The following is a 19,424-nucleotide window of genomic DNA, read 5'->3' as shown; positions in this document are numbered from 1 at the left end:
CTCTGAAGCAGTTTGAAAGGTTTATATCCAGGGCTGTGCTGCACACCTGCTCATGGGGATGTGAGCGTGTGTAAAAATCTCAAAGTTCTCATTGAAAGGCTTTAGGGAAGAAAGTTCTCTTCAAAGGGGGAAATAAATTCTCCTTGGGTGGAACCAAAAGGCTGCCCAGAAGCTGAAAACAAAAGAGTGTGCTAAGGAAGTGGTACAAGAAGAACTGCAAGAGTGGTTGAGGGAGATGCTTCATGTGTGTTCTGGAGAGGTGATTTGTGACAGAGCAAATTAGTGTCCTAACGGAGGTGACACTGAGTGGATTCATCTTGAAGAACTTGCACAGTGTTTTAAAACTTCCTATATCCTACTGCGTAAAGAGCAGCTTCAGTGAGCTTAAACGTTCCTAAAGGACAGCAGTTAGGTCCAGTTTAGACTAAAAGTGCAAACTGTGCTTCTGTTACAAATCCTTTGATGGAAAGTTTTTATTTGCTCACCAAAAAACACTTCCAGAAATGCCCATCCCGGTGGGAGTCAGGAGAGCAGTGACAGCTGGGTGCTGAGGGGCTGAGGCCTCATCCTGCTCGTGTGCCTCTGCTCTTTCTGCCCTGCTGAAGGATCTTCTCTCCCTAAAACACCTTTTCGGAAGACATTTGTTTTGTTGATTTCTTTTGCAAATGCTCTTAATTTGCATAGGATCAATTTGTAACTTCAGTTTTGGGTGAACTTAAGCCCCTGGAAGTGCAGGATATGAAGACCCCTGGGAGCAGCAGGGCCAGCCGAGGACTTGTTGTGGCTCTGCGTGCAGGAAGGACACGGTTAAATCTTCTCTCACCTCTCTAAGAAGAGCACGTCCTGGCGTTGTATTTAATGACTCTTTGCATCTGATGAATGGCACCATAAAACTCGCTATTGTGGTAAATTGCTTGACAGCACTGGAATTAGGATGTATGTTTTATTATCTAACGTCTGCCTGAACATACAAAATAAAAAATGAATAAAATTGAAGGGGATCACTGTTATCTGATGCATGAATATTTATGGAGATATTTTCAGTGAACAATTAATTTGCAGACTTCTAAGCAAGATGTTTAATCCCTGCCTTGAACAGTTTGCCTTCCTCTGATTGTTTTATTTTTGTACCATATTTTTTATTTTTAAACTATCAGGGGAGATGCCAAAACCCAATGACATTAGAGGGTCTGTGCAAGGCATGAATGCTGAATGGTTTCTACCTGACGACTCCAGACAGACGAGCATTTCCCTGGTTCCCTGATACTCAGCATGTCTTGCAGCAAGTTGATGTGACTGTTGTGCTTCGTGCATTATTACATGGCTGGCTTATCCCTGCTCACTGACCTGGTCTTTCTCTCTCCCTCTTCTCCCCACCCCCTGCCTTGGTGTAGCTCTCGCTCCCAGAGGAACAGAATGAAGTGACGAGGAATGGCTGCGAATCCAAGGAGCTGGTCTACCTTGTACAGATCTCGTGCCAGGTAAACGCCACTTTTTCTCCCCCCACCTCGTTTTGCAGCCTGTGTTGCAGTATGTTTAGTGACAGCCTCATAATATTTTGATATGGCACTTCTCTGCAGCGTGTGTGGATTTTTTCCCACTTCTCCACTAGCTCAGTCCTCAGAAGGGTGCTGTCTGTGGTACTGTGACCAGCTAATTTTAAGGAAACAAAGGGAGCATCAAGAGGAGAAAATGAATCAGTTAAGCAAATAATCCCGGCTACAGTTTGTGCAGAGCCACACGATTAACCCAGGGACACAAGCAGGCGTGCTCAGGCAGTGTGTGTGTGCCTGCCAGTCGTGGGGGAGCACACGCCGACACACCAGGGATGTAAACAGATGAAGTAAGTGAGCAAGACTGCCCGCCACTATTCCTGTCGATTAAGGCATGCTGCTGGGAGCCAGGAACTGGGGACTCCGGATCCGTTCCCAGAAATGTCTCCAGACGGCTGATACGAAATTCTTTCGCTGCCTTTGCTACTGTGGTACCAAAATGTTGTGAGCAAATATTCTGCTGCCTTGTACCGCAGATCCCATCTGCTAGTGCAGGGATAGTGACGTTGTAAAATGCTACATACCGGGTTATCATGTTTTAATATACCAAAGAAAATTGTTGTTTGTAGGAGACCTATTGCACTGGTAAACTCAATTGGGAGTTAATGCCTGTGAGGCTGTTTTCCTGGTCTCAGCATAGCAAGTCCTTTTCATCACAGTGATGTTATCCAAACCATTGCAATAGCTTCAATGACAGAGACAGACACTTCTCAGGTACTAAAATGAAGTGGACAGAGCAGGCATGCCTGCGTTGTCTGCACTGAGGTGTGTGAGGTAAGGGATTGCTTGCTGCCACACCGTGCCACCACAGTGCCATTACTGCACAGACAGGCTGCGAATTTGCAGCGAAATTGCTCCTCTGCATTACTCTGGGTGCATGCTGCTGTGGTGTGTTCAAAGACAGCTGAGGAGCAAAGCATCTTGCTCTGGTTTGAAGGTGGAGCTTGACAGCTGCAGCAGTGTGTAGGAAACGTGATAGAAACACGCGGAATAATTCTTCTCTGTTGGCAGGGCTTACAGTGCAAGAGCACTCGCAGACACGTGTGTCTATACGTGCATATACAAGTGCTGCTTTTCAGAGAGGAAAGAGAGGCTGAGAGTGAACATCTCCTAAAATTGCCTGTGGTTGGCCAATTTGCTAGTACTGCTCTGACTGAGCTGTAGCCAGTTTAATAAAAAAAATAATTGTTTATTTTTAGAAAAGGAGTCCAGGCCAACAGGCAGCACTGCAAAGTGTAACGGTGGACACGTGTCTGTGTCCCAGCCAAGAGCAGCGTGGTGACATACAATGGGATTTTTCTAGGGACTTAAGGAAATTGAAATTTCCATATATTTTGGGTCCTCACATGTTTGGGACTTCATTCAAAGTGCTGTTTAGAGTTAAACTTCAAATTCGTTTCTGACTGACCGTTTCAGGTGGGCCTCTAGAATGTACTGGCACTTCAAAACCGTCCGTTGCTTTAGAGCAGTTGTACTCCAGCCTTGGAGCACACCACTTCTGATCTTCCTGCCTACCTTACTGAGCTCTTTAAAGATTACCAGGACACCCTCAGGTATAGTTATGTTTTTAAATCTTGCAGAACGCGTAAGCACAGGAGCAAGCCCCCGGAGTTGCAGAGAGCCAGCGTGAGGCACAGATGGTGCCGTGATGGAAGTGAGCCCAGCTGTCCAGCAGTTGGGCTGACACTTCTGGCAGACCCTCAGGTGCTTCTCAGGGATGTTTCTGAGACTACAGAGGAGATCTGATTTCTCCGGGGACAGTGTGGTGAGTTTTGTGCCTTGCCCAAGGCAGGTGCTACTTTGCAGGCAGACTTAACTGAGCTGCTGCCCAGTAGATCCAGAGGCTGTGAATCATGCCCAGCTGCTGAGTTGTTACTTTCTTTTTCAGTGTTTTACTAAACTAAAATGAAAGCACTGGGAGTTGGCCTTTTCACTTTAAAGGATGGGCACAGAACCAGCCACCTTTTCATTTAGTAATCCAACTATCTAGGGTTTCTCCACACCCCAAGTGGTGTGGAGGCTAACATCTCTGGTGTTAGTCAGACTAACATCTCTGGTGTTAGTCTGTCCCTGCCTCTCAGATGCTTACAAAGCTGAGAAACTTGTGGCATCTGGATTCAATGAAAGGAAAGGCATGGAAGGAGCTGCACAGCTGAGTATCATTTCTACCGTGAAGATACTTCACCCCTGACATCTCGTGGCCTCTCCTAATGTCCAGGGAAAGATTCCATGCTGTCACACACTGGATACCAGTGGTGTCTGGATGGATTTGGCTCCACATTCGAATCAAATGGGAGGTGTGAAATAGCTCATGGAATGATAGTGCAGTGGGGAGAAATTTTGGCAAGACGCGTTTGTATCAGGCCAAAAATACTGAAGGAGGGAGAAAAAAAAAGCCTATAAAACAAATTTTACTTTGCTTGCCCTTCGGATATGCTACTAGCATTGGTGTTCAGCCTACTGCAACAGCTTGCAAGTCTCCTTGATTTCTCTCATGGGCACAGAGAAAAGTGATTCTGTTAATTAGGGCTAAATCTGTATAAATTTCAAAGCTTTAAGATAGTTATGATTTGTTGCAAAAACAAGAGTGTGGTGAAGAGCAATGGCATGTGGCCATCCTGGCAACTTTAGATTACAAACTTTAGAGAAATAAGCTGAAAAGCCTGGCTCTGGGATCGATCACGTTGTACTACTGTGCCTTGCCCAATTTGGACTGTATGCAGATACAATCTGTGTGCTGTGTGGTCCATAAAAAGACATTTATTTTGTTATTTTGCTCTGTAGCAGACAACAAACCCAAAGCTTTTGAACATTAGACTTTTAAAGTATCCAGCTCAGCTTTAGCTGTGTTTGGCAGACTACAATTCGGCATTTACACTAAGGAAATTCTATCCCACTCTTTCCCATCTGTAAGTATAATTTTAGTGGTGTAAAGAGAATTATTGTTTGATGACTCTTTTGCAAAACCTTCCCAAATAAAGTTTAAAAAAAATGTTGAGATGTGTTTGTGACACATTTCTGCTGCAAGTCAGCTTGTGAAATACAAGCTTTGTGTGAGGTTCAGAGGGGTTTTTTAAAGTCTCTATTGAGCTTTTCTTCTACTTAGAGATCTCAAAAAATTAATCCAGGTTATTAGCTCTTAAGAAGAAGTGGGAATATATAGAAAGCTGTTCCAAGGGTTTTTAAAAGTGGAAAGACGGGATTCTTCTTTTGATTGCTTGGAACAAATTCACTCATGAAGACTAACAGATGACTAAGGTAGGTTTTTAAATTTTGTTTGAAAGATCCAATTTTTGTTTTGTTTCTTAGAGCAATGAAGGTGGATTTAGCTTTTTTTTCCAAGGAAGATTTCACTGTTTAACTTTCACTCGTTTCCAGGAGATTGCTTTCAGGACATGCACAGTTCCTGCTGTTGACAGATTGCTATTACTGAAGTGAATATGAATAAAATCCCTTTCTATGATGAAAGAAGGGTGGTTGGGAAAAAAAAAAAAAAAAGACTCGTAAGCAATCTACAAATGCTTGAAATCTGAGGAAAGGTTTCTGGGAAAAGGAATCCTGTTTTGAGGTTGCTCTTTCCCAGAGCACAGACAGTATGCCACGTGCATTTTGGCTAGGAAGGAAAACGCCTTTTAGGAATGGTAGAGATTTTTTTTTTTGTGTAGGAAATGGAGAAGCATAAAATGCTGGGATGGAGGATGTGAGGACTGTACCTGTGAACCTTCAGAACTCTGCAGGCAGTAACTGTGAGCTTTAACCACGGACATTAAAGGACCACAGAGGATGTCTGAGGCCTTGCTGAGTTTGTGCTGTACCTGTAGACTGTGAAGGTCCACTGACAGCATCTGCAATTCTTGCTGAGTTCCACAGGGATAAGCAAAGAATTTACAAGGTCTGCAACACATTTAAAAGGGGTTACTATGTGTGTTGAGAATAAATCAACAAGAGTAAGAGCCTGCAAAAAGGTTGAAATAGGCTAATCCATCCAACGTGTTTTGTTGAGTTGTAAAGCAGGCTGAAAATCTGCCTTTTTAATGTTTTTAGATTTGCCTGTGTGACATTACAGCAGCAACTCCCTGCATACACGCTTAAGTATTATAACGTAAGAATGGCTAGTCTAAGCTGTTATTCTGAAGAACAACAGAAACATAAAAAGCATGTGCTACTCATTGCAGTGTGAGGTCTGTGGTGTTTCAATGCCACAAACACCATTTTTGTGAAATTTGGAATGGCAAGGAGAGAACAAGAGAGAAGTTGTGAAAATATTCTAAGGTAGACCTTAAATTCTAGATATCACTTATGCTTTTTATCCTTCATTTTCCTTATCACTGATTATCATTGTTGAAACAGAAATGACAGGCACTAGAAACCAGAGAAGACAGACCGTGCAGGCCTGGGTGATGTTTAAAAAATCTTAGGCCTAGATCTCATGATAGTCCCTGAAACACAGCTTGACTGCTGTGATCCCAGAACAAAGCCACACTACATCCTCTGTTTCCTGGGTACTTTTCATGGGATAATGCCAACTTCCTGCAAAGGCAGACTTTTTGCTGCAGCCTAGGTGGATTTCTAAGGCTGTTCTGAAGGCAGGAAGCTCTCATGGTCCAAGCGGGGTTTTTTTCCATTTTTCTGCTCTCATTTGCAGACCTCGCGCTGGCAGTAAGTTGAGCCACACAGCTTTGTTGTATAGGATGCACAGTGCTTTGCGCTGTTCCTGTTATTTGTTCGGGGCAGCCATTGCTGTCTGTGCTGCATTCAATTTGATTGATAGAATAAGGTCTCTGATGTACTGGGTGAAGGCATTTACGCAAATCTACGCCCCTTGTATCTCCCAGCTCTGCCTTGCAGGAGATTCAAGCTCAGTATCTTCTCTCTGAAGCACTGTATTTGCAAAACCCTGAAGGCAACCCCATCCAGCGTTCCATGGCTGGAAGCATGGTCGCAATAATAAGTGTTGCAGGGGCAGCAGGGAGAATGCCAGGAAGAAATGGGATCCAAGTAGGAAGAACAGTCAGGACTCCCCATCCTGGGTGGTTTGTGGGGAGAGAAGAGTGGAATATAGTTTCACAGAAGCAAATGTCTTACTCAGACTACTAATGTCTAAAGTATGGTTTGCTGATTCCATCTGCCTGTGATAGTCCATGCTAAAAACCACAAACTGCTTGCAGTAGGATTTTTGAATCTAGCATTCAAAAACTTTTTGTGTGATTGTTTTTTCTCTGAAGGGCTTATTCTTCAATATATAATAGGTTTGTTTTGTGCGACTGAGGCTCAAACACCTAGAGAAGAGTCACTGAGTAAGTACTGCAAAATTTGCTCCTGTGAAAAGCTCCAATTCTTTAAACAGATGGGGCTCTAAGGGCCAAATTCTAACACACATATACATGATTTTGTGTGTGTGTGTATATATATATATATATATATATATACACACACACATATATATATATACAAAGAGAAAAGCTAGTCTCATCTGTGTTAATGGGATAGATCTATGTTGGAGCATCCCAACTGCGTCCTACTCAGTGCAGAGTCTGTTCCTCAGAGTACGTGTTACCTGCTTCTGCTTTCTTAACGTAGAATATGCTGCCTTTGTTGTTTCAGGAAGATTTTGCTAAACAAAAGCAGTTCCCCTGTCGTTTTATTGTGTAGTAAATTCAGGTGATGCTTCACACCATGCCTGTTGCAGTCAGGCTGCAGCTTGCTGCCCCCAGCGGTGTATCCTCACTCCTTCCAGTGATGATAGAGCTGCTGGATGAGTCCTGCCAGGGGTGAAAACCAAATCCCCCCCTGTGGCTGGTGGCAGTGGTGGTACAACCAAACTGAAGTAGGTGCAAAACGGACATGCACTGAACTACGAGGGTGTGCCCTGGTTTCATAGTGTATTTATTAGCTGCTTTGTACAGGCAGTGCATAGGGACCCACAGTATGTGCTAAAGCTTCGTCTGTTCAGGAGGGTTCAGGAAAGGTACGCTGGTTTAAAACACAGGTCACAGTCGTGGCCTTTCCCCCTGGCTTGTTTTCTGCGCTTCTTTTCTGATGCTGCTACCACTTGCCTAAAGATAACAGCAACAAAATGCCTGAAGAAATCTAACTTCCACCACCAAGTTTGCCTATGAGTGTTAGGTACCTCACGTGCTTGCATGTGTTTGAAAAGCCCTGTTGTGATACCAAGTATTTACTTCTAAGTCCCCCAAAACTTTTAAAATCCTGACCACAGGCCTTTATGGATCAAGTATTTCTAGGCTGTCCCTCCAGATGCTCTCAGACATGGAAACCTCTGCCTTAAGCATTTCTAGGGGGAGAAGGGTTTATGCTAGTCAAAATAAAGCAACTAAAATCCTTGTTCCCACAGTGCTAATCCATCTCTTGATGTGCTGTGCTTGAGTGCTTGCTCGTAGGCTGTATATGCCTTCTGCTCTCAATAGCACTAAATAAAAGTGAAGGACAATAGTAGCTGGGGTTAATAAGGAATGTATGAGGCTGGCAAGCAGACTGAAAAGAGCTGCTGGGCTATGTTCAAAGCTTGGGAAATGCCAAAACACTGGCAAGGTAGCGTTTTTGAGAAACTTGGGTCTGTTCCAGGCTTTTTGAAAATGAAGTAGCATCTGTAGGGAAGAGAGAGAAAGTACTGAATTGCATCGGAAGCCTTTAAAACTGCATAATTAACATCTATTACTGTGTAGCTGTTAGTATAATACTAAAGGATAAATTCATTCAATAATTAGGATAATAATCATTAAGGACAAGGATCTGACTGACTGTTCTTTGGAGTTTTGCCACCCGACACTGATTTGGGTAGGGCGGCACTCCCATCAGCCAGGATTAACGCTGTGCTGTGCTGCCTCCTTCCCTTTTGTAAAAACACACCCTGCACTGTTCTTGCTCTGCTCGCCATGGCATTTATATACAGCTCCCATTAACCAGAGTGGTTTGGACATGTGTGACAACAGAGGTAGCAGTTCTGAGGCAAAGAGGAGCTCTCTGCACCGTGTGGCACTGCCTTTTAGTCTGAAGCTTACAGGAGGCACTCGGCGGGATGGCTGCGTGGGGACCGAGGGGTGCTGGCAGGACGGCTTCCAAGGCTCACACTGCTTGCTCGCTTTCATCAGTTGCAGTGTATTTGTGCTCCTCAGGACTCTGGAGTGGACACGTGGAAGCCAGCCGCTGTGTGCAGTGCTGGGTGGGCTGTGATGGGTCCGGGAGCAGCACAGCACTGACCTGTGGCAGCACCGCAGCTCTGGGGTCTCGTTGTCCCACCGCAGGGTCGCTCCTGTCCCAGCCACAGAGCAGTCAGTGCTCCTGTGTGTGTGAGTCTGTCCACTGGTAACAGGAGGTGAAAGACAGCTGGGGGTCGGTATTTCATTTCTCCATTCTGGCACTTGGATTTTTCCCTATTTAAATGTGTGTTTTGAAGGAAGCGAGGTCAGTGTGGGCCTTTCTTGTTCTTGACTCTCTATGCTTCAGATGCAGTAACAGGGTTCTAGCTGTGTATGGGTTTTGGATTGAATGATTTATTTCTTGTGTGACAGTGCAGAGATAAATATTATCATGGAACTGCTTATGCTATGGCAAATCCCTTCAGCAGGTGCACGTGTAGATGCATTTCAAGCTGTCCCTTCGGTATGCCAAAGACAGAGGCTTGCTCTGCTCTGTTAACGGCTTCAGCTTCCAGCTCTAGCAGAGAAGAGGTCTGGTGAATTTATTTGATGGTGTTTTTTACTGGGGAAGGAGGATATCTAAAAATGGTCACTGTAAGATAACAGCCTGGCAGTTCCTCAGGCTTGCATCGGACTGAGCTGCTGTCTGGTATCTGTGAAGGAGCCGGTGGGTGCTGCAGGGCAGCAGCAGCCCCGTGTGTGCTTCAGGTGCTTCTCTGCGATGGAAACCCAGCGGAGTGAGGCTTCAGTGTAGTCCTGCTCTAGAAAGGGAAGCAGAGCAAGAGGGAGAATTACTTCTTGGAATGAAACACCAAATGGCATGAATGTGCTGCCATGAAGGTTTCTGAAGCAGGAGAGGCTTTTAGGATGATGTGGTGGTTTGTTAACGGCGTGTCCTTTGGGCGTTTTGCCTTTAGAGAGAAAGCTCTGAATTAGAAAGATCCATCTTGTTGTATCTAAATTGCATTCTATTTAGCTCTGAAACAAGAGTGAAAATCAGTGTTGAAATTTAAGAGGACAGGGTAGCGATTATGGTTTCTTTCTGCCAGCGCTGCCTTTTGGCAGGCTCTGCTGTCACGGGGCGCTTTGTGGACGAGGCAGGGCCCGGCCGCAGATTGCAGAGAGCACTTGGCTCAAAGTGCTCTGCAGAGACGTCGATTCCTGCCCCATAGCTAGGCACGTGGAAATGCATGGCCGAGGAGCAGCATGTCTGCGATTTGACTTCTTTTACAACTTCTCCAAGAGCCACATTTGGTTCAGATCCAAACTGAGAGGAGGACTGTGGTGGATGCCCCTGGTTTTCTTAGCTGTGCTGATGTTTATTCCTTGTGGAGGTTGAACACGTGCACTTGTAACAGCAATATGACAGTGCCTGTGTCTTTGGGAGAGTCAACAGCCATTTGGGACAGGTAACAAAGCCGTTTGTGCAGTTGAATCCTTTGATCAGCCAGCAGAGCAGTGAAATGGGCTGAGCACAGCCAGTTCAACCCCGTGCTCCCTCTGACTTTACAGAGTGCTTTGACTCGTTGCATTTGAAAATGAAGGAGGACTTCATTAGCAGCTGGGCCAACCGAGACCTATTTCAGCATTATAAAGAGGAGATGCTGTACTTGGCAGCTTGGTCCTTGTTTTCTGGCTGTAAGGTCAGCAAGAGCCTTTAACACTGTAACTGGTTTTCTCTCAAGGAAATGTCAATATCTGCACTTTAAGGAAGTTTTGTAGCTAGCCTTGAAGGTGTTACTGTGAAGACTGTATATGCAGGAAATGAAGAAAATCCCTTTGGATGTCACAGCTTAAATTTTGAGACTTGACAATAAAATTATTATGCATTTTACAGCTTTCCAAAGCTGATCAGCCTGTCTGGGAGAGAGACATTGAAAAAGGACAGAGAAGACACCTCCGTGGTGTTTTGTTTTATTTTGTTGGTGATAATCCCTTAAAGAAAGCCCCGGAGAGACTGAGGACACGTGCATGTCTTAGCAGTGTGGCTGGGCTGCAGTAGATGAGCTGGCAAAGGGAGCGTAGAAGCAGAATAACCCGAGGTTGGTGCAAGCAAGGGGTGTCCCTCGGTCCTGCTCACCGCCAGCCCCGGCAGGTCTGCAGAGCTCCCAGCCGGAGGCACCGGGCTGCTGCCATAGCGGGGCTGGGGCTCCCGAGAGCTTCGTGCTGTGTCCTTTCTGAGCAGGGACAGAGATGTGAGCTCTTAGCTCTAATAACAGCTGAGCGAGCATAGAAAAAAGGCGAGGTGAGCCTGGTTACAACGCCTCAGACCCAAAGGACTTGCATGTTGATAGACTTCATATGCCTTGGAAGAGCCTCCCTTAACTTCCAGGCAGCAGCTTCCTTGGACATAAGGTGGAGGGGGTGCAGCGTTTTCATTGTTTGTAGCCGGTCTTTGACATCACTGAACAAAGGGGCAAAATTCTCAGTCTGGGATGTTTGGAAAAGCTCTGTCCTACCAGTCACTCTGATTGCACCTTGATGAGCTGAAGCCTGATGGCGTAGAGAAAATCTGTAATTGAGTTGGCTTGGTAATAAAACCCCGATATTGTCTTCTTCAATAACTAGAGGTGCAGTAAGATTTGTTTTAAAAAAAAAAAAAGAAAGAAAAAGGGTTTTCCTTTGAATGAAGTAAATCCTTCATAATTGCATCTCTTTTGTTCTAGTTTGATGGAACATAAAATTAATATTAAGTTAATAAATGCTTATCTTCTGATTACAGCGGGTACAGTGCTATCAAATAACCCAGATGCTTGCCTGCTCTTTTATGCAGATGTGCTTGTCAGGGGAAACGGCTTCATCACACATGCCAACTGGCTTTTGAGGCAGGACCTCTGCCCCAGTGGTTAGGTCTCCCAGTGCGGTGCCACAAAATAGGCAGGTTTTCGTTCTGGAGAAAACTTGTCCAGGAATCAGCATCAGAATTCTCAGAGGGAACGTGATCAAGGTCAGTCCTTAAATCTTTGCACCCACTGGGGCTTTCCCTCAGCTACAGTCCGGACAGGTGCTCCTTGTCGCTGGGCTGTGCAGTTTATTGACCTAGTTCAGCGACCACTTGCAGCGTGAACCAACTCTCAGTTCATCGCAGGCCTGCTGCAGATTCCTGAGTTCTCCACTTCCTTGGCAGGGCTGAGAGCCTCCAGGCTTCAAAAGCTGCGAATGTGCAGACAGGCTGGGGGATGTGGCATTAAGCACAGTTGCCAGCTGATATTGTTAGGTGCTGTGGAGCAAGTTTGCAATCAAGAGCTCAGGCTTTGACAGATGAAGATGAGGGGACGGACTTCCTTTTTGTCTAATGATGCCTTTTTAACTGATCTGTGGTTTTTAAAAGTCCTGTGTTTACCTTGAACTTTGTGGTCTACCTTTTTAAAAGACCACATCATAGATATTAGAGAATTAAAGATGGCCTGTCTTAAACATTTTGTCTCCTAGGTCTTGGCACCGATCTTCAGTGTTTCTTCTTGAGGCTGGTACAGGCAGCTGCCAAAAAAGCAGCTCTGTTTCCAATTTGGCTTCAGCTCCAGTTCTGTTAAGAAAACTTCTCCAAAGCTGCTCCTCTTTCTTGTGAAAGAGAAGTTTCTAAATTTCTAAATAATGTTTCTCCTTCCTACCTGCTTTCCTCAAGTTTTGGTCAGCTGCATCTTTAACCCACCTGCTTGCTGGGGGGGCTTGGGGCTTTCTGGCCTGTGCAATAACTCCAGCTTCCAATTCTTCACAGCATTTGTATCAGAGGCAGCTGGATGCCTTGCTGCACTGGTTTTTGTTTGTTTGTTTTACCTCCAAGCATGTTGGGTGCAGTTCAGGGCACAGGATATAGCCAGTTTTCATCCTGAGGAGCTTCCCTTTTAATTGTAGGATTTCAGCGCTCCTTCTGTGCCCTGCCAGGAGCCCCCTGCTCCTCATGAGCCCACTGCCCTCCTCTGGAACAGCCCCCAGGGAGGTCAGCTGGAAGCAGGCCCTGGGCTCAGGCACAAACTGCAGCGATGAGACCAGGAGGCACAGGCTTAGGCAGAGAGAAGAAAGTGCCGGTCCCACAGCTGTGCCGGGTAGCAGGCTGTCCGTTCTGCTGATCCTCAGCTCTCCAGGCAGATACGTGATCTCACTTGTGCCTACAACATGTTGCTGTTTGCTCCTACCTATTTTTTGGTGTTGTATATGCTTACAGACTGTCTTCCGAAAAGCGTAGTTCAGCCACATGGCATATTTGCCTACCTTTCTCCTTAAAATGTTAATGTGTGTTATTCCTATAGCCCTACCCAAAGCAGCAGGGGTAGGCAGAGAGGTTCCCTCTGGATCCTCTGCCAAATCCTGGGGAGCAGAGGGCAGCGGGGGGCAGGAGCTGCCACATGCCCCCAGAGAGCCTCTGCTGCTGCTCCCACCGTGCCTGCGGGCAGATCCTGCTAGCAGTGGCTGCCTCCTTCTGTGGTGTTAAGGTAAACGGGTTTCTAAGGGAAGCCGTGTCAGATACAGCATGGTTTTAATTATTTTCTTGCTTCGGAGTTGCTGCTGTTTTGTAAGAGATGTGATGGATGTGCGTTCTGTTGCATGGCAACCGCAACTGGGCTGCCTTGCCTTGGTTTTTCTTGTTTGCTTTTGGTTTGTTTTTTTCCCAAAAAAAAGTTTGTTGGTTTTGGACCTACAAAATCTTTTCTCTGGCAATTAGTTTTAACGGAAACATGCTTCTGTCTTTTGATCACTTAAAAAACAAATCTGCCCTTCGCTTCAGCGATGTGCCCAAGAAACGAGACGTAAGAAAATTGAGCTCTGTATCCGCCTGAGCTGCTGTCACTGCAGCTAACCTCAGGCAAGTCATTCTGAAAGGTTTTCCTCTGGTTCAGTTTGGTTTACTAACCTCAGGCAAGTCATTTTCAAAGGGTTTTTTGTTTTGTTTTGCTTTGTGCAGTGCTTGCTTGCTTTGATGAAAAGTTGTTTCTCCTCTGTGGTTAAGTGCCCAGTAGCTAATAACACGTCTGGGACAGGGAGAAGTCAGTGCTGGCAGTATGCTTGGTGTCCCTATAATTCAGATGCATTCATTCCTTGCCTTGCTACCTGTAAGACAGCAGAAGTTTTGTTCCTGTTACTTAGCAGTTGTTCTTGTTAGCAGCTTTGAAGTATTTCCTTTGTGGCTGTAAGCTCATGTTGGGTTAGTACTTTAATTTTCTGGAGTGCAGAAGCGCCGTCCCCCACACCATGGGCACCCTCCCTTTCACCCCTGTGTCCCTCTGTGACCCTTTACTCCTGCAGTGTAATTTAACTAAAGAGATGATTGATACTGAATTGTTTGAATTATAACATGTCAGGAGAGCAGGGAGTTTCACTGAGATGCTGAGAGCTGTAAATCCTGTTTCAAGTTCATTAGGTCTCTGCTAGGCTGCCATTTAGAAATGGGCTTGCTATAGAGGAAGCAGGTTGTTAAGATTTCAAATGCTGTACACACAGTGTGTTTGTGTTAGGTCGTCTCAGCATGCCCTTATTCCCCTGTACCTGTACAAAAGCAGCTGCCACCAAAGCCTGAGCCAGGTGCTTGCGGGCTGTCTGGATGCTTTGGGCAAAGCTTCCTCCAGAGTGATGGAGAAACCGCTGGAAGGTCAGGGCTCACTCCATCTGCACCCAGAAACATGCACAGGTCTGATCATGGTGAGTTTCCAAAACTGGTCAGAGCAAGCAGGAATAATACTGCTGTCATTCAGACCAGCTCCTGGGCAGCCTCGTGTTCCCCATGGTTGTAGTGTTCCTATCTGTAATTGGAATCAGGGAGCACAAGGGAGGGCAGCATTCAGCGGCAGTGATTCCCACCAAAATGTCTTTTTCTCTACTGATTGCAATTAATTGATAACAAACTGATAATTAGTGCTGAAAGAGATTAATTTATTTTGTGGAATAAGTTTTTTTCAGGACTCATGACATAAATATACCAGACTTTCTGCTTGCAGTCTGACGGTCCCTCCCTTCATCTTGTGATAGCTTTGGTCTCTTGTGTCCATGACTCCAGGTGGAGCCTAGAGGTTTTCCTCTTGCTATCATCCTCACCTTATTTAAAGCTCCCTCCTCTCCACATTTTATTTTCTTCTAAACATAAGCATGTGCAGCTGCCTGACAGCAGAATGGCTGTCATGCTGCAAACTGTCCATGCTACCTGAACAGCCCAGGTCCCCCCAGAAGCGAGAGTGAGAATCCATCCACAGCCTCAAGGTGAGACCTGGAAGTGTGGTAGCCAAAAAGCCTTAAACTGCTGTGTGAGTACTTTCATTCAGAAGTAAAGTAGCTTTATGCTGCCGTAGTGCAAACCTGCTTTAAGTTTTAAAGTTCTACAATTTCCCTAAAGTTGTAATAATAACACTAGAAGGTGTGAAATCATCCAAGGCATTTTGGTAAACAGACTTAAGCTTAGATAAAGCCACCTACAGCACCAGCTAAACACCCTTCCTGTGTAAGCTCCAAGTGGTGGATTTTATCAGTCTTGTTTTCTGTTTTGACTAAATTTCTAAGCCGTTTTCCAGTGTGACTTGTATTTAAAAAATAAAAAGGGGGCTTAAGGGTCAGGCTGAAATAACATACAGAACCCAAGACCCAGACAGTTGTAAAAGTCACCCACATGGCAGAGCTGAACTCCGCGGGTGGATGCTGGCATGCTTCCAGCTGTTTAATACGTGGTGTTTTCTTACTGCAGGGTCAAACTGAAGTGACTTTTGCCATATACTTTCATCTCATTTTCTGGTCTCGATCTCCATGTGGACTGGTAAGGTTCGTGAGAGCGTCCATGTGATTTCTCTCAGGAACTGAGCATTTGAACCAGAAAAGAAAGGTCTATCCCTGTCTTAAAGTAAATAAATCATAGGTGCAACAAAGAAAACATACTCAGAGCGTGGGACAGGAAAGTTGTGCATGCTGGAGGTCAGTAGCACTCGGGCTTGAAGATGCATTGATGGACAAAAAGAAGCCCTATCTGGGCAGATTTAGGTAGATTCAGCTGGAAACAGCCTTTTTCTTACATAGTGGAGAGAGGAGTTTTGTAAATCCTTATTATAAAACTTGGGCATATCTGTTTGCTAAATGAACCGTATCACAAATATTGACAAGAGACAAACCTAATCACTTCTCTGTGTTAGCTGGGTGCCTCCGAGTAAGCCATTCAGTACGCTACCAGGGGGCAATTGGTTCTTGCCAGATCCTGAGTGAAAAGAATGAAGTCTGCAGAAGAATATTGCTACATGGAAGTGGTCTTGAGCTTATGGGACCCCCCCTTGGAAATGAGTAAGGTTTTTGTAGTGGTCAGTTGAATGGTAGAAGAGATAGTGGAGCAAAGTTGCTTGTTTTCAGCTATGGGAAGGAAAGTACAGAGGATGTTTTAAAATACCCTCCTCTTCAGTTTGCTTTTCCCAATCCAGCAGTAAGCAAACAGCACTGCAGTAAGGAATGTCTCTCTGTTAGGAGAGAAACCATTGCTCAGCTGCAATCCAAAAGCCATGTGCTGGGCTTTGGGAGAAGGGGAACAGGGAGTGATACCGCTGCTCTCTTGAAGCATCACCAAATGAGCTTCATTGAAGGGAATATGTGAGCTTCTCTTTACTATGGCTGTACGTTGTCCTCCTTAGGATGTTTGAGCAGTAGAGCTAAAAATACTGCTCGAGGAGCCGTGGCTCTGAGTCCTTGTCCCTCTGAATCTGTCTCATCTGATGCGCAGGCAGTGTAGCTTTTTATGATCTGTGATCTCAGTATAATCATTTCACTAATGGGAGGTTCCAATCTTTGGCTCAGTGGAAATTAAATCATCAGTTCAATAAACTCTAATATTTTTTTTAGCATGACACTTCTTCTTGCTTTGATAATGGGAAAAAATAAGAAGCTCTGTGTAATGTTCTGAAGTCTCACCAGTCTTTCATGATGCATTTAATCCTACACAGCATGCAAGAGTAAGAGAGAAGGGAAGATCAGACTGTAATAAGAGAGGGAAAGAGCCTAAACTTTCAATTTTCTGGGAAAATCCATAATTGTCATGATGTTTTTTGTTGTAAACATTTCTGTAAAATGAAATTCCAAAATATGCTTTGATTTTGTTCAAGAGGTTTTGTTTTTTAAATCAGTGGTCAATTTGTCCTTTTAAACATACTGATACTCTATTTTTTTTCTGGCATTGTTGAAATCTTCATCCAGGATTTGACTTTTTGTCTTTATGAAATTTGTCCTGCCCAGGTTTGTAATTGAAGGCCCGAACCCAGGAATTCACTTCACTGTGTGCTTAACTTCACAACTATTTTTATGTCCCATGGAAATGAATGGGATCTAATGTGCTTGCCTACATCTGGGCCATCAATAATTTAAAATACTCCAAAAAATAATTATTGAAACTGGCGATTGGAAATCAAATGGCAATCAAAAATTAGTTTGGGTAACTCTTTGTGGAAATCATTAACAGTATGAAGAAGGCATTTTTGTTTTATGGGTATTCTGTGCCTGGGGCATCCATAATGTTTAGCTTTGCTATAAAACACTGCTGCAAACACGATGCTGACAACACGAGGCTGACTTAGCAGTTACTTTCTTGTTTCTGCTATTTTATTAACTCTCTAAATTAAAAAAGAAACCCTTCTGACCCTTGAGAGTTTTCAGGAAATGGGAGCAAGATGTACAATTTTTGTATTGATACACAGAAACATCGCGGTAGTTTTGATATCACACAAGGTCTGTGTTGTTTGTGCTGCTTTGGCTACACAGCTCAGGAAGCCTTGCTGAGAGGTGTTTCTTTCGCCTGGGCTTTGCACTGGCAGGTTGGGGTGCCCAGTTCCTCCCCACTACCTGCACCGATTCCTTCCTCTGCACCTTTGAAATGTGGCTGTCTTAGTTTTGCTTAAAAATTTTATTGCTGGGGCTCCAAATCTGCAAAAACTTTGTTTCACAGAACTGTTGGAATGGTCTAGAGCTTTTTTATTTATTTATGCCAGGCTATAAATTGTAGGGCACTGGGAAATACCGGAATAACTTTCTGCTGGATAGAAATTTGTATTTTGGCTCCTGAAACCATGCCCTCTGCTAGCACACCATGCACACTGCCACACATACGTGGTTCGAGAAGGGGCAGCCCTGTTCCTTGCAGGACCTCGCACCTCATTTGCAGAGAGCCCGGGACGTGGGGCTCTCTCGCCCAGGGACAGCGACGGCCACAGCCTATGTCTGGTGCTGCTGCCTCGGCCTGCATCTCATGCAGCACCCGGGCTGGAGGCTGCTGCTTCGCAGGCGAGCTCGGCTGGTTGCTTAGCAGCTGCAGAGCTGCTGCAGTGCCAAGGTAAAGCTTCTGTGGGCCGGGGCTGCCCCTTCTGCACCAGCCTGGGGCTGGGCCGGGGCAGTGCCGGCCTCACGAGGGACCTCCGGGAGGGATGGCGGGGCCAGGACCACTGCCACGGCCAGGTAAGCTGCCCCTGCTCGGTGCTCGGCCCCCTGCTAGCTGCCGGCAGTTCCGCTCTGTGCTGTGCAGGATGCGGCTCTGCGGGGGGAATGGTGCTGGCGTGGTCTGCTTGGTCTGATTCCTCCCTACACACCCTGCTGCAGGAGCAGGAGCAGGCTGACCCCAGGAAATTTAACTCTTGCTGTCTTCATTTATGACAGAAAGACTGCACATCTATGGTAGAACATCTAATGTTAAAATAGTGGGGAGGAAGTGTTCCTAAGGGCAGGGTTGCGGTCATTTGGCAAATAGGTTTGTTCTTTGCATGGGCAGCACGCGAGATCGCATTGAATTTAGGGACAAAATTAGAAAGGCCAAAGCTCATCTGGAGCTCAATCTGGCTACTGCCGTTAAAGATAACAAAAAACGTTTCTATAAATACATCAACACAAAAAGGAGGACTAAGGAGAATCTCCATCCTTTACTGGATGCGGGGGGAAACTTAGTTACAAGAGATGAGGAAAAGGCGGAGGTGCTCAATGCCTTCTTTGCCTCAGTCTTTAGCGGCAATACCGGTTGTTCTCTGGATACCCAGTACCCTGAGCTGGTGGAAGGGGATGGGGAGCAGGATGTGGCCCTCATTATCCACGAAGAACTGGTTGGTGACCTGCTACGGCACTTGGATGTGCACAAGTCGATGGGGCCAGATGGGATCCACCCAAGGGTACTGAGAGAACTGGCAGAGGAGCTGGCCAAGCCACTGTCCATCATTTATCAGCAGTCCTGGCGATCGGGGGAGGTCCCAGTTGACTGGCGGCTAGCAAACGTGACGCCCATCTACAAGAAGGGCCGGAGGGCAGACCCGGGAAACTACAGGCCTGTCAGTTTGACCTCAGTGCCAGGAAAGCTCATGGAGCAGATCCTCCTGAGAGTCATCACGCAGCACTTGCAGGGCAAGCAGGCGATCAGGCCCAGTCAGCATGGGTTTATGAAAGGCAGGTCATGCCTGACGAACCTGATCTCCTTCTATGACCAAGTGACGCGCTGGGGGGATGAGGGAAAGGCTGTGGATGTGGTCTACCTTGACTTCAGCAAGGCTTTTGACACCATCTCCCACAGCATTCTCCTCAAGAAACTGGCTGCTCTTGGCTTGGACTGGCGCACGCTTCATTGGGTTAGAAACTGGCTGGACAGCCGGGCCCAAAGAGTCGTGGTGAATGGAGCCAAGTCCAGTTGGAGGCCAGTCACTAGTGGCGTCCCCCAGGGCTCGGTGCTGGGGCCGGTCCTCTTTAATATCTTCATCGATGATCTGGACGAGGGCATTGAGTG

The 19,424-nt window shown here is 45.8% G+C and overlaps 1 protein-coding gene across 10 annotated transcripts in view; it reads left to right on the top strand.

Annotated features, from left to right (window-relative positions):
• ARHGAP32 (Rho GTPase activating protein 32) overlaps positions 1–19,424 on the top strand; it is a 265,176-nt gene that overhangs the window by 158,179 nt on the left and 87,573 nt on the right. For 9 of the 10 annotated variants that reach the window (XM_084495627.1, XM_084495629.1, XM_084495626.1 and 6 more), the window contains one exon: positions 1,395–1,481. In XM_084495627.1, coding sequence (XP_084351753.1) covers positions 1,395–1,481 — 87 coding nt within the window. Of the gene's footprint in view, positions 1–1,394; positions 1,482–3,203; positions 3,319–19,424 lie in introns of those variants that run through there. The other variant, XM_084495636.1, reaches the window with a different exon arrangement.

Source organism: Aythya ferina (genome assembly GCF_964211825.1).
Source record: "Aythya ferina genome assembly, chromosome: 22".
In the NCBI taxonomy this organism is placed as follows: Eukaryota; Metazoa; Chordata; class Aves; order Anseriformes; family Anatidae; genus Aythya; species Aythya ferina.
The sequence above is the reverse complement of the archived record's forward strand: the minus strand, read 5'-3'. Positions and strand labels throughout refer to the sequence as shown.